The sequence below is a fragment of the Bombyx mandarina genome, chromosome 09, assembly GCF_030267445.1.
Source record: "Bombyx mandarina strain Sakado chromosome 09, ASM3026744v2".
Taxonomy (NCBI): domain Eukaryota; kingdom Metazoa; phylum Arthropoda; class Insecta; order Lepidoptera; family Bombycidae; genus Bombyx; species Bombyx mandarina.
In genome coordinates this window covers 5,756,659-5,771,766 of record NC_143216.1, presented here as the reverse complement: position 1 = coordinate 5,771,766, position 15,108 = coordinate 5,756,659, and the positions used below count along the sequence as shown (strand labels likewise).

At 38.3% G+C, this 15,108-nt stretch overlaps 1 protein-coding gene and 2 pseudogenes across 1 annotated transcript; 2 read left to right on the top strand and 1 right to left on the bottom strand.

Moving 5' to 3' along the window:
- Positions 1-2,282: 2,282 nt before the first annotated feature.
- On the bottom strand, positions 2,283-3,503 carry LOC114240817 (retinol dehydrogenase 14). The gene has a single exon (XM_089729602.1). It carries the CDS (start codon positions 3,299-3,301, stop codon positions 2,345-2,347), a length of 957 nt encoding a protein of 318 aa, XP_089585728.1. The 5' UTR covers positions 3,302-3,503; the 3' UTR covers positions 2,283-2,344.
- Positions 3,504-8,451: 4,948 nt separating this feature from the next.
- Positions 8,452-9,419, top strand: LOC114240833 (retinol dehydrogenase 11 pseudogene; annotated as a pseudogene).
- A 1,522-nt stretch (positions 9,420-10,941) lies between these two features.
- LOC114240829 (retinol dehydrogenase 11 pseudogene) lies at positions 10,942-12,087 on the top strand (annotated as a pseudogene).
- Positions 12,088-15,108: the final 3,021 nt, after the last annotated feature.

Here is a 15,108-nt window from a genome sequence, read left to right as displayed (position 1 = left end):
ATTTAAAAACGAAGTTAAAGAGGTCGCCGTGGAAGATTTGCTTAGGTTCTTTTCTAAACTTCATTTTTTATAATTTCATTACAATAAGTCCAATTGTTTTTGTATACTTTCTTTTACAAAACTCAGAAAAATTGGATTTTAATACGAAAAAGTATGCGCATTTTTTCTTAAATAATAGAATTTTATAGTATGTGTGAATAAAGACATAATTTTCCTATTAAAGATATTAAGGCCATAATGCTATGGTAAAACTTTATACAATTTGTCATCTTAGAATTAACAACGACTAACGTTCTGAATTATTAAGGAATCCTATTAAATAGGTAAATAGGCGGTAGGCAGCGGCTTGGCTCTGCCCCTGGCATTGGTGAAGTCCATGGGCGACGGTAACCACTCACCATCAGGTGGGCCGTATGCTCGTCTGCCTATAAGGGCAATAAAAAAAAAAAAAAAAAGTTTTAAATATTCTTCGATTTTTAATACAACATATCCTGGTGCAAATTTCAATAATGCATTTTATAATGGACAAAATTTGAAATTTTATAGCTTGCCTCTAAATTTTATTAACGTTTTGCTTTTCATAGACTTTTCATTTAATGCTCTTTGTTTTGTGCTCGTCATTTATACTATTGTATAGAAAATGCTAACCTCCAAAACAACTACATTAGTCATCTGTGTTCTAATTGTATTCGTTATTTTTTTAAACCAAACTCTTATGAATTGGCGATGAAAACACTAGCAACATACAATAGAAAATTAAATAAACGATTATTTAGGACAATGTCATTTTTCAATATTCTTTAAATGAAAACTAATGTCCCTATATATTGAGTACGTTGTTCATACTGGAAAGTCGAATAATATACCTAAGAGATTATCCGACCAATTCAACCGTTAAATCACAGAAATTGATGGCATTGGCAACCATGAACTAAATTTGATTTAAAACTCCTAGAACCGACCCACGCTTTTCTGTAACTATAGTTACATGTATGAGAACACCAATTTGAGTTACTTGCGTACCACCATATAAGTGACACGCTTGCATGAATCACGAACAAACAAACAAAACTACGAATAACAATTGTAATAATATATTAGAAGACAATAGCCCAGACATAAATCACTGAAAACTGTTTCTAAAATTCGTTCAGCTACGCTAGAGATCAGCGTGCATAATCGCACAGACACAAGTCCATTTTCGATTGGTTTGCGAAAAACGGTAATAATATATTACTTAAAGAATTATCGAGACGTGATTCCGAACAATGCAATGGTAGCAATGCAAGTATCCACTCGCAAATCTCCGCAAACAGAGAGGTGAGCTAGCACAAAGAGCACTACTGTAAATCAGATGTACCACGAAGGAGATTTATGCGCAAATAAACCGGCCACAGCGACGCTCCGCTATCGCGTCGAATTATTTCAATTTAACGCCAGCTATATACGAATATGTGCAGTATAAATTAATGAGAAGCGTAGACACTGACTATTGGTACACTCGTTAGTCTGCTGACCACAAATTAACTCGTAATCCAACATTATGTAACACGCAAACAATTCCAATCAGCTTCGTTGTAGTTGTTATTCGGTTTAGCATAATATGGGCAAGTGTGTGAACAATTTTGTAGAAAAAACACCGCTCCACGCTGTCATTATTTAGATGTAATCGCTATTCTCCCTATTTCTGCTGTCAATCAAAACAGTCATCTCTTTGAAGAGTGAGATACTACTTAATATAAAAAGTAGACTTCAAGCACTTAACTCCCAAAGCGATTAGCAATCCGTAGTCAGTTGCCAATAAATACCAGGTGGACTCTGGATTCATCTGCCCATTGATTGCAATGATAATTAAGATTTCGCCACCAGCGCAATGTTCTACACATTCACGTTAGAATGATTCAACATCCCTATACTAAAATTATCTTCTGCGTTTTAGGTACCGGAAACCCACAGAAACCAAAACACCCGGACCTCTGTTCATATATCTTGAGAAAAGACGCTTATTCCGACCGAAAACCCAACCCGGATATCGAGTAGAATAGCCACAGCTACTGACTACTTCATAACCACTGTTCAAATATTTTGTCAATTTATTCGTTCAGCTTGGCCTGTCTTAAGTTACAACCAAATATTGACATTATAAATATATACTATAAATTATTGAAACTCATCAGCAAAGATAATCACATAATCGACACTAACACTTAAAACCTCATAAGAAATATCTAAAAATAATTTATTCGTTGAAGGTTATTTTTTGTCGTAAACTTAAACACAATTGATATTTAAATTCATTTTTATTGATACGAACAGAACATCGATACGAAGTTGAATATTTTAATCAATTTTCTGATATCTTGAACTTCACTAATTTTTCTGATTCGTCCCAAAGCCTTTTTGCTTTTTCAACATCGAGAGATAGCTTCGAAGGCTTTGTTTCACAACAATGACTAAAATACTTTCCACTAACATCTTGAATTTCTGGTGCTACTGACAAATAGATAGAAGTTTGAGACGCTTCCCATGCACTCTGGAACATAAAGCCTATTGATTTCGAAATTATCTTCTTCATAATTTCACTGGGCACGTTTCTCATTAAGTTAGTAGCAGCTATACCCGGATGTAAGCAGTTCACAGTAACCCTAGACCCTTTCAATCTACGACTCAATTCTAAAGTCATTAAGTTCAGAAACAATTTACTGTTTGCATATACTAAATAGTCACTCCAGTATTTTTCCATGTTCAAATTTTCAAAATCCAGTTCGCCGTATTTGTGCAACATAGAGGACACATTAATAATTCGACTCGGCTCGGATCTTCTTAGAAGTGGTAACAGACGGCACGTTAATAAAAACGGAGCAAAATAATTAACTTGCATTCCAACATGTAATCCGTCCGCCGTTTTGTAATTGCCTAATCCACCGGCACCCGCATTGTTAATAAGAACGTCCAAACGTTTTTCGTTTCTGTCTATATCTTCACAAAAATTTCTAACAGACTCGAGCGATGAAAGATCTAACTGCTTACAAATAATATCTGTGTTACCACTAGCTTTAATCAATTCTTCTTTAGCTATTTCAGCTTTGCGGACACTTCTACAAGCTAGTATAACTCGTGCACCTCTACAAGCCAAGTCTTTTGCTGTCTCAAAACCAATGCCACTGTTTCCTCCAGTCACTATAACTACTTTACCCACCATATGCGCACTCGACTTACATATTCCAAGCGTCAGTTTTTGATGCACCTTTACTAATAGCACTATAACTCCAATGACGGCTAATACCGTCCACCAAAACATATTTATTTAATTATAATATACTCGGTAACTTCTACACAGTTGAAATATATATCTCAGAAAGTCACACAAACATTACTCAAGATAAGCCTCACACCATATCAATTTTATCATCGGATATAAAGCCTATGACACATTATTTTTTACTTCGGCTTATTGAACGCTGTCTCGTAGTTGTAATTCTAACGTCATACTATGTGTAAGAACACATATATACTGAACTTTAAATTTACGTCAGTCGTCAAGTTATATAACTTTTTGCTTGCTTCATAAAAATAAATAAAGCGCTGATATAACATAGCAATGTTTCGTTAATATTCTACGATTTCATTAAGGAGATTATTTTTAGAAGTATTATTGTGTTTTCAACTTATGTATTTGGTAATTTTAGGTACAAATCAAATTTTTTACTGGCGGTAAGACCTCTTGTGAGTCCACGCGGGTAGGTACCACCGCCATGCCTATTTCTGCCGTGAAGCAGTAATGCGTTTCGGTTTGAAGGGTGGGGCAGCCGTTGTAACTATACTGAGATCTTAGTACTTATATCTCAAGGTGGGTGGCGCATTTACGTTGTAGATGTCCATGGGCTCCAGTAACCACTTAAAAGGTGGGCTGTGAGATTGTTCACCTATCTAAACAAAACAAACAAAAAAACGTGTATTTAATTAATTTAAAAATATTTGTTTTAAGTGTAGGTAGTCACAATTATTCTTATTTAAAAATTGAAGTACCACACTATTTTATTATCGTTATATCGAATAATCCGTTTCGATTAGCAAATAATGGTAATTTCTTAAGCCTTGTTTTTGCAATCGAATGTTGTGTCATTCAATGAAAAATTACTAAATCCAAGAACATTAGTGAATGTGCGCGCGTTAATAATCTTTGAGGCGACGTACGGTGCTGGTGTCGGAAAGAGGCCGGCGACGGAGGTCTTCAATGATGACTGCGATGTGGACACGGCATAGCACACGCTCTTTAATGTGGCATGAAAAGTCCAATACTAGATCTTCATCTGAGAAGCAGGATCAGAGTTATCGTGGCCACAATGATTTCTACGTATCCAAAATTTTGCAAGAGGCCTTAGAACATAATTTAATATATTTAGGGGCTACTCCGAACCAAATACACCTTAATAAAGTAAGCACTTCGAAATTAAAGCACCCATATGGGTCTTTGAGTTAAACTAAAACAGGAAAAGGTAGAAGCCAGTTCAGATATTTTGGAGGCCGTCACGTAGCACTCTGGTAATAATTAGCACTTTTGAACAACCCAGATGCATCTAGCAGATACTGCAAGAATACTGCGCAAGATACGCATCTCACATATCTTGTCAATGAATGATCAATTAATGCTTCAGAAAAATCTGGTAAGAAAAAGAGATAACTAACAGTTTGAATGCTCGTTTAAAATCACAGGCACACATCTTAGCCAAACATGTTTGGGAAATAAAGAAAATGACCTTTGAGTAACCCAATAAACATTATTTTCTGTTGTCACCGTAAGTTAGTGGTACATAACATCATGGCTCGCTAAACATAATAGCCACCCGTTCCATTAGACAAATGCCAATGTCTTGGTAATTTGACTCTCGGGATATATGTACATAAGAATTGTTCGTGTAGTTAGTTATCTTTATTTCAACCATCATTTTATTGTAAATTGAGTGGTCATGATAATATAGAATTCAAGTTTTATTTAAGTAAGTATTTTTCTTCGTTTCTATGAATAAATAAGAATTTAGAACCTGCAAGAGTATTTGAATCCCGTGTTACACGAATCACCCGGTTCTTTCGGAAACGTTTAAAAATTGTAATTAAAAATTGTAGCACATTCGCATATTTTTATTTGAAGCTACCTCTGTCAAGAGACAAACCACTGTAAAGAGGTTACGTAAGATTGGCAGGTAAACAACTTTTCAGAGAGACAACTATATTTTAGGTTCAGTTTACCCCTAAAATTCGCACGACTGCAGCGATTTAGATTTCAGCAGATATTTTATCGCACATCTAGTACAATAGCATAAACCTAAACATCAGCCCGTTGAGTTTCTCGCCGGATCTTATCAGCCGGCCGCGATTCCAATCCGGTAGTAAATTCCTGCTTGATCAGGATTCGGGGAGTAGTCAGCGGCGGCAACGATTAGGCGATTATCATGACGCATAGCCTTATCGAAGTACCGTTCCGACGCTGACTTCATGTATTTCTGGATTGATTCGAGGCCCAGGTCGTCGTGTAGGTCAACGTTCTCACGAACCACGGAGCTCAGACGGCTAACCTGCAAAAGCGGGATTGTAGAAATTGAAGAGTGTCTATGTGTGTGCGGGCCGCGTGAGCGAAAACCACACTCGCGTAAGTCATGACGGACCTTATGCAAGTTTTGTAAAGTGTCACCTTGTTCCAAAGGGACATTTTACTCCGCTTACAGATCATGGAGTAGAGTTTACCGCGAGAATAAACGCGGCACGGTCGCGGACTGATTTTATATGCGGGCGAAATGTCATCGATGCATCCAGGGTAACGCCCAGGTACTTGACCTTCCTGGCCCAGGGTATGGGTTGTCTAAAGAGAGTAATCGGGGGTGTGAGATTCCTCCTCCTAATCCGGGAGGAAATCCGTGTGGAGCTTCCCCTCTGAAATAGCACTGCTACGGCTGCGCTCTGAAGCTTCTTCGGGATTAGGGACTTGTTTCTACTCGAATAGGAAACAGTCGTGTCGTCGGGGAATAAAGCTAACTGGGTCGGCGGCGACCGGGGAATATCGTTGACGAATAAGCTAAATAGGAGGGGGCCAAAGGACAGAGCCTTGCGGGACTCCAGCCGTAAGAGATCGCGGGGAGGAGCGGGTTCCCTCGACTCGATGTCGAAAAGAGCGGTTCGACAAGAAGTCCCGTGTGGATGAGCACGAGACTATCCGGCACGCCCATGTTGAATAGTGTAAAAATCAAACCGTTGTGCCAGACTTTGTCGAACGCTTTTGCGACGTCGAAAAAGAAAGCTCCTCACTGTCTACTAATTCTACATGAACAGGATCCATGGATTGAGTGCTGGGCGTGTACTAGGTTTGCAATGTATCAGCCAGCAGCTTTGCTTTTTCGTCATCATCGAACGCCGCGAGTCGGCCTGAGGGGCCTATGAGGGGTGGCATAGTTACTACCATATCCGATTTGAGAGTACGAGCTAAGCGGTAGTAAGTGTTCATTCATTCATTCATTCATTAACGCGCTCAAAGTTGATCGACTGAAAAAAGTCGATGGCCAGAGCGAGATTGTCGGACGCGGTCGGAGAGCAGGTCGCGGGGGAGGGACGAATCGCGGGGGAGGGGTGAGTTACGGAGAGAGTTGCAGCCGTGTTCGTGTACGGCAGCGGTTTAGCCCAGGCCGAGACGCTAGGCACCATCGCCGGCACGAAGGCAGGCTTAGCCTTCGGCACAGAGGGTGCTGAGGCCTTGGTGTGAGGGCCGGAAGCTCGGATACGGTTTTGGCGGGCAACGGGTCAATTTATTTTTGGGGCTCGGGGGCATCCACGGTAATTCGCGGAGTGACCCTGTGTACGGCGCAGGACGCGGTATACCGCTTCCCTGACCACCGCGAGTCTGCCCGTCTGGCTTGCGCAAGCGTAGCACACGTTGTCACTAGGATCCGACGGTTGGGGCTCGAGGCGGCGCTCGACAAAACCCACGGGCCGGGACAGACGTCGCCTGCGGGTGCCCACCTCTTGATCGAAGGCGTTCGCGCCGGGGTGACCTGTCTCAGGTACCTCGGCCACAAACTGGATGCTCGGTGGAGCTTCCGGGCTCACTTCGAGAAATTGGGCCCTCGGCTAATGGCGACGGCTGGCTCTTTGAGCCTGCTTCTTCCAGACGTCGGGGTCCCGATCGGGTAGTGGTGCGTGGTGCACGTAGCGTCCATATAGGGGGGTTCAAAGTTCCCCCTCACTGCCGGCGGGAATAGCTTTTCCACAATTTCCCGCGGCTGCCGAGGCTGGAGCCGCTCGGTCACCAGGAGCGTCAACGGTTGCAGTTTCCTGCGAACCATTTTATATGGACGCCCCCAGGGATCATCATCGAGCGACTCCAGGAGAGTTTTCATGCTCTGCTTCTTGGCCTCATCGAAGGCCAGCTGCAGCGCCGCCTGCTTTTGAGGACAGTCAGCGTGCAGCTGAGCTGCCGTCTCCGCGAATGTAGCGTCACGACGACGGCGGCGGCGGTGGCGTGCGCTCCGGCGGCACACCCTCACGCACTCCTCACGGATTCTCGCGACCTCGGGTGGCCACCAGAACTCACCACCACGTGGTGCTCAGGGCCGACCCGGGGCATGGCGGCATCACTTTACTATACTGATCACTTTACGTTTTTTTTTTTATTACTTAGATGGGTGGACGAGCTCACAGTCCACCTGGTGTTAAGTGGTTACTGGAGCCTACAGATATCTACAACGTATTTCGATGTTATTCCTTCACCGTGGAAGTCAATCGTGAACATTTGTTAAGTACGTATTTCATCAGAAAAATTGGTACTCGCCTGCGGGATTCGAACACCGGTGCATCGCTACATACGAATGCACCGGACGTCTTATCCTTTAGGCCACGACGACGAGCTACTGGCCGACGAGTTACTGAGTTACTGGCCTCTTCCCTATTCCTAATGCTTCGGAAACGCGTTGTCTCGATTGTGTCAATGGCAAAAAAGAGGCAAATCGTTAACTGATTCACGTTCAAAATAATGTCCAATTTCACCACTAGTTCACGAGATTGACTGTTTAGCGTTTTCCCCCCTTTTGACAGAGTAAGGCTGTAATGTTGTTCTTGTTTACTAATCGTTAAGCAATCGGGGTCCAATTTATAGGCAGGTAAACGTAGTCAGTAGGATCAGTTGAAAAAAGTGTGCAGTTCTAACTTCTAACAAAACGAAAAAAATATATTATTTTATGCCCGCCGTTAAAATGTTACGTTGTTGAATTTTGATGAATTGTCAAATATGTTACCTATTAAAATGACCTCGCATTAGTTGTCACTAATTCAAAACCTACTTCAATAAAGTATCTAATCCGTAAGATATGGCTAGCACATATTTATAGAAGCACACACTATCATATTTGATAAATTGTTTTAGTGGCGTGTGACTGAGTGCAGAGAATCGCGTATATAACTGACCTTAAGTTAGCGCGATGGTTTTCGTTAGTTTTATTGTGTTGACCCTCATATTAGCGTTAATTTATAGAACGTATTGTAAATTATCATACGGTATAAATAAATGCAGCAGGCATTTGGTCGGTAAAGTGGTGATAGTGACCGGAAGCAGCAGCGGTATAGGATACGAGACAGCAAAAGACTTAGCGGAGCGTGGAGCCCGGGTAATACTCGCTTGCATAAATGATCTACACGGTAACAAGGCCAGAGACCAGATCATTTCAGAATCCGGGAACCAGGATGTGCATTATCGTCAGCTGGATTTAGCGTCATTTGATTCTGTCAGAAGATTCGCTGAAGAATTCATTAAAACCGAAAAGCGTTTAGACATTCTTATCAACAATGCTGGAGTACTCGTCGTGGACAATGTAAAGACGGAAAACGGCTTGTTTGTCGGTATGCAAACAAATCACTTCGGGCCATTTCTGCTCACGAAGCTTCTTCTTCCGCTAATTAAATCGTCAGCTCCGAGTCGCATCATCAACGTTACGTCCATAGCCTACTCAAAAGGAATTATTGATTTTAATAATTTAAATTTGGAAAAAGAAACCCCGCAGTCATACAGTAAAATGCAAGCATATAAAAACAGCAAGCTGTGTAATGTTCTAATGACCACTGAGTTGGCGAGACGGCTTGAAGGTACTGGAGTGACTGCTAATTGCTTACATCCCGGCTTAGTAAAAACTGAAATTGTAAATTATGATAAACTGCCATTTTCGAAGTACTGGGTTCCTATCGCAAGTTTATTTGTTAAGACCCCTCGGGAAGGGGCTCAGACTTCAATATACCTGGCGGTGTCTCCTGAGGTAGAAAACGTAACAGGCTGTTATTTCGTCGATTGTCAGGTTAAAACTTTAACCGAAACGGGGCGTAATACTGAACTTGCTCGCCGTCTTTGGGAAGAGTCTGAAAAAATAATTGCGAAGAAATGAAATAAATTTATATATATAATATAAATATATTTTTTATATAAAATGAATATAATATGGTATTTATATATATAGAAAATAATTATGAAAGTAATAAAATCAAAGGATAATTTTCACACTAACTGTTAATTATTTCAAGGAACCAACTACGCGCGCACGTAGATACCTACTATACAAAACAATAAAAATGAGAGGAATTTGCTATTTTTATCATTAATAATTAAATCACTCTTATCTGTTCATTTTTAACAAACCTAGTGTGCTTTGTTAAATCAAATAAAATATGGCCACTATGAAACAAATAATTAGTAAACAAGTACCTAGTAATAAAAAACTTGTTTACAAACAACAGTCTTATTAATTGTATAAATTAGGAATAAGGCTGGCTAAGCTAAAAGCTAATCTATAACACTAACATACAAAGATCATCATCAACAGTGACATTAGCTACGCGGGTAACAATAACAACAACAACGGTAACAACAACCACAGCATCGAAGACAATACTCAATTTTTGTAATTAAATAAATGTATTAGGTAGAAATTATACCTATACTCACTATCTCCAAGTTATATAATTGAAATCTTTCAGCAAAATAAATTGCCTTGTGATACCAAAAGGCCCCTAATTGATTGATAAATAAAATGTATCTAATTGCCATGACACACGGTCGAATCGCATGATCGATTAACTGGAAAAAATTACATAATTTTACTTTTCTCTCCTTATACTCTTACAAGCCGTTTATTGGGTAAAATTTGACTTTGATTTTTGATAAATGTATGTTGTTTTAAGGATAAAATTACTTACATATTTACTAACGAAATTAATTGGTCATTGTATGCTATAAAGGGAAGACGACATTGTTCACAATCTTGTGAAAGTTGTAGGAAAAAATAAATTAAGGAAATGATATAAAAAAAAAATATAACTCTCTTAATCTAATTAAACTCTGAAGAAATTTCTCAACGTGTATCGTTTTTTTTCCCCTACCTATGCTGATAGCCTTGATAGGCTATTTCAGCTTCTCCTTGACGTGTAGGTGAGCTAACGGGGCTCAAACCGGGAGTGTTGCTAACACTGGCCCTAGCAAGAGCAGTGCTTTGCAGAATTTACCACCGGATGAAAAAACGCGACCCACTGAGAAAATCCGGCGAGAAACTCAGTAGGAAAAGTATTGTTCATCGCAGATTTGGCGAATCATTTTAACGTCATTGTTTTGAGAATTACAGCAAATATTTTTAATAATAAACGAAAACACATTTTAATACTACTAAACAAAACAATAATATTAAAATAAAATATTATATTAATATAAATAGGTAAAGAAGTCGACCCTTGTGGAAATACGAATAGCATGTTGTTGAAATAATAATTGCTCAGCAAAAAATGCTAGGAGCAAATTTGAAAACCAAACACGATTGCCATTAATTAAGTAATATTATTCAAGATTAAAGTTATTATTGGATTTTGTAATCAATTTCGTAAAGTAAATTAAGTTACTTTGAAATATGTAGGTACAAAATCAGTATAGTCATCGCTAATTCAAAACCTGTTTGAATAAAGTACCTATCTAATCCGTAATTACCGGTATCCGTAAGATATGGCCAGCACATTTATAGAAGCACTTATCTATTATTATATTTGATAAATAGTTTTAGTGGCGTGTGACTGAGTGCAGAGAATCACGTTTATAACTGACCTTAAGCTAGCGCGATGGTTTTCATTAGTTTTATTGTGTTGAATCTCATATTAGCGTTACTTTATAGAACGTATTGTAAATTAACTTATGGTATAAATAAATGCAGCAGGCATTTGGTCGGCAAAGTGGTGATAGTGACCGGAAGCAACAACGGTATAGGATACGAGACAGCAAAAGATTTAGCGGAGCGTGGAGCCCGGGTAATACTCGCTTGCAGGAACGATCTACGCGGTACCAAGGCCAGAGACCAGATCATTGCAGAATCAGGGAACCACGATGTGCATTATCGTCAGTTGGATTTAGCGTCATTTGATTCTGTCAGAAGATTCGCTGAAGAATTCATTAAAACCGAAAATCGTTTAGACATTCTTATCAACAATGCTGGAGTACTCGTCGTGGACAATGTAAAGACGGAAAACGGCTTGTTTGTCGGTATGCAAGCAAATCACTTCGGGCCATTTCTGCTCACGAAGCTTCTTCTTCCGCTAATTAAATCGTCAGCTCCGAGTCGCATCATCAACGTTTCTTCCCTAGCCTACACAAAAGGAATTATTGATTTTAACAATTTAAATTTGGAAAAAGAAACCCCGCAGTCATACAGTAAAATGCAAGCATATAAAAACAGCAAGCTGTGTAATGTTCTAATGACCACTGAGTTGGCGAGACGGCTTGAAGGTACTGGAGTGACTGCTAATTGCTTACATCCCGGCTTAGTAAAAACTGAAATTGTAAATTCTGATAAACTGCCATTTTCGAAGTACTGGGTTCCTATCGCAAGTTTATTTGTTAAGACCCCTCGGGAAGGGGCTCAGACTTCAATATACCTGGCGGTGTCTCCTGAGGTAGAAAACGTAACCGGCTGCTATTTCGCCGATTGTCAGGTTAAAACTTTAAGCAAAACGGGGCGTAATACTGAACTGGCTCGCCGTCTCTGGGAAGAGTCTGAAAAAATAATTGCGGAGAAATGAAATAAATTTATATATATAATATAAACATATTTTTTTATATAAAATGAATATAATATGGTATTTATATGACGGAGTAGGGACCGCCGCACAGTGGGTCGATACTGTGATTTTAGTGACTTAGGGACCAACTTTGTTTTTTTATAATTTTTTTTATGTAGATAGATAGAGCTCGTTAATCTCAATAATAATTGTTTTGGGCAAAAATTACAAAATTTTATAGTTTGGTCAGAAAAATGTGTTTTGTGATTTTTTTGTATGGAGCGGGTCACATTAAATTAAATTCCTGCTAAGTACCGCGAGGTCCCGCTTTGAAACTTTATTTTCCTTATACCTTGTCTAGTCTACTATCATTTGATGCTATGAACATGTGCATAAAGTTGCAACTCTGCCAAATAAATGGATCGAAAAAATTTAATAAATACATAGAATAAAAACCTTTATATATTTTTTCGTAAGTGCTTTTAAGTTAAATTTGATATGGATTAGTAAGTAAAAGCACGTAATGATACCCTTAATTACATAATACCTAACAACAATACATTTAGTAGGTCTCTAATTAAGCAATCTCTCTAATTATTAGGATAGTTAACATTATTTAATGAGGATAATTAGTTAAGCAGCCATTACTGGGTAGTAGAAAATATAGTAAACATTTGTTTGTCTCTGGAAGTATAAAGTGACCATGCTTATTATATACTAACTAGTGTTCGTTTATTCGTACTACTACTAACATCTCGTGATTGTCGTTGTGATCTTACTGTTTCCTTTATAATTGATAATTTTTTTAACAATTTAGAATTATTTATGATTTTAAGAGAGCAACTACTGTCGCTGTCTGATAATAAAAAACTCTTTCAATTCCTACAAAATCAAATAAACGTGACCGAAGAGAAAAATGTTGAGATCCAAAAATTCTGTACGCAATTTTGTTCAAATATAAGTGCAATATGGAAACGAAGTAGTCGCATGTTAGCACAGTTTATAAGGAAAAAATGTGATTGGTTAGAATGTGCAATAAACTGGCCCGAAGGAATGATACCTGAAGCTATCAACACTGCACATGAAAGGCTCGAGATTTCTAATACTGAAGATGTTGAAAATGTACCACCCTCAAATGTACTACAGAAGCCTCGACATCTATTTTTGCACCTCGAAAACCTTTTGAAGAATTGGGATCCAGGCAAAAACGAAGACGCATTGAACAAATTTACCAATCGCTTTCGTTATCCCCGGATGAAATGAAAGCTACTACAATTTCTAGTTTGAGAAACACTAGAAATGAAGATGTAGGAGAAATAATGAACCACTTGTTAAATCACCCCGAAGATCTAGAAAAAGTTAAGGAGTATTTAATTACAAGTAAAGTGAAAAGTAGTACATAATCTCCCGATGAGGCAATATTAGTTTCACTTAAATTAAGTGGCAGTATATAAACCTAAGAGAAGCAGCAAGTGAAAATGGGTCTGATTTATACCCTTCTTAATATAAAATTAAGCAAAAAAACACCAAATGTTATCCAGGGAAAGACGAGGTAATTATTACTGAAGAAGGAGCTGCTATTAAAATGCAAGCATTAGTAAACTTGGCGCTATATAGGCTTTTAGATGTGATTACTTCGGATTTGGACTCTGCAAGAGAGCTACTGCTTATAAGCAAATAGGCTTTGATAGAGCCCCAGGTGAAAGTAATTATAAACAAAAAGATGAAACAGAGTTTGATGATTCATCTATTTTCATGGTCAGTCTAGTTCCTATAAGGCTTCAGAAATTTGATGGAACAATTGTTTGGGAAAACGACCTACCCTCATCAACTTTTTATCACCGTCCAATAATGTTTAAATTTACAAAAGAAACGCAGTCAACAGTGACAATTATAAAAGCTAGCATAACAGAAGAAATAGAAAGACTTCAGCCATCAAAAATCAAACAAGTTGAAGTTAAGCATCAATTGCACATGATGATGATAGACGGCAAAATAACCTCATATTTGTCAGAAACATTTTCTGCTGTCTGTGATATTTGCAAAGCAAAACCGTCAGAGTTTTTTGGAGTGACTTGCTTATCAAAGAGAAAATAATGAAGATATATTCCAGTATGGAATACCATCTTTACATGCCTGGATAAGATGCATGGAGTGCTTACTTCATATCGGTAAATATAATTTTATTACTTCACAATTTTTTCATCGTATGTAGTTTCCTGTGAGATATTTTTTTAAATGACACTTTTTTGTTTACGTCTTATCGTTTGGACTTCAAGAAATGGAGTTGCAAGGGGCGATGACAAAGAAAAAATAACAACCAGAAAAAGTGCTATACAGCAAGCGTTTAAAAAGGAATGCGGTTTACTTATAGATGTTGTTAAGCAAGGAGTAAGAACAACCAATGATGGCAATACTGTCAGAAGATTTTTCAGGGATGCAGAAGAAACAGCCCGCTTAGAGGAATACGTAAAGATTTAATAGAGAGGTTTCACGTGATTCTTCACTCTGTTGCATCTGGAGAGCGCGTTTCCAATTTTTCCGAATTTTTTAGATATACTGCAGTATTGTATGTTAATTTATATCCCTGGTATTATATATGCCTTCCAGTATCCATAAATTGTTGGCACATGGCAGTGATATACAATAATGAAGAACTTTGGTGCCATACGTATAGGTAAACTCTCGGAAGAGGCAGCGGAAGCTCGCAATAAAGATTTTCGGAAATATACAGAGAGTTGTTATTCAAGAATGAGAAGTAGAACGTCGACTAATGAGGATATTTTACAAAATCTTCTTTCGTCTTCTGACCCAAAGATCGAAAGGTGAAACAAAATATATAATATTTAGAGAGATTGCATAATTAGAGACCTACTAAATGTATTGTTGTTAGGTATTATGTAATTATGGGTATCATTACGTGCTTTTACTTACTAATCCATATCAAATTTAACTTAAAAGCACTTACGAAAAAATATATAAAGGTTTTTATTCTATGTATTTATTAAATTTTTTCGATCCATTTATTTGGCAGAGTTGCAA

What these genes read in the sequence shown, in the direction of transcription:
- LOC114240817 (XM_089729602.1), bottom strand. Translation starts at nt 3,301, where the DNA reads ATGTTTTGGTGGACGGTATTAGCCGTCATTGGAGTTATAGTGCTATTA.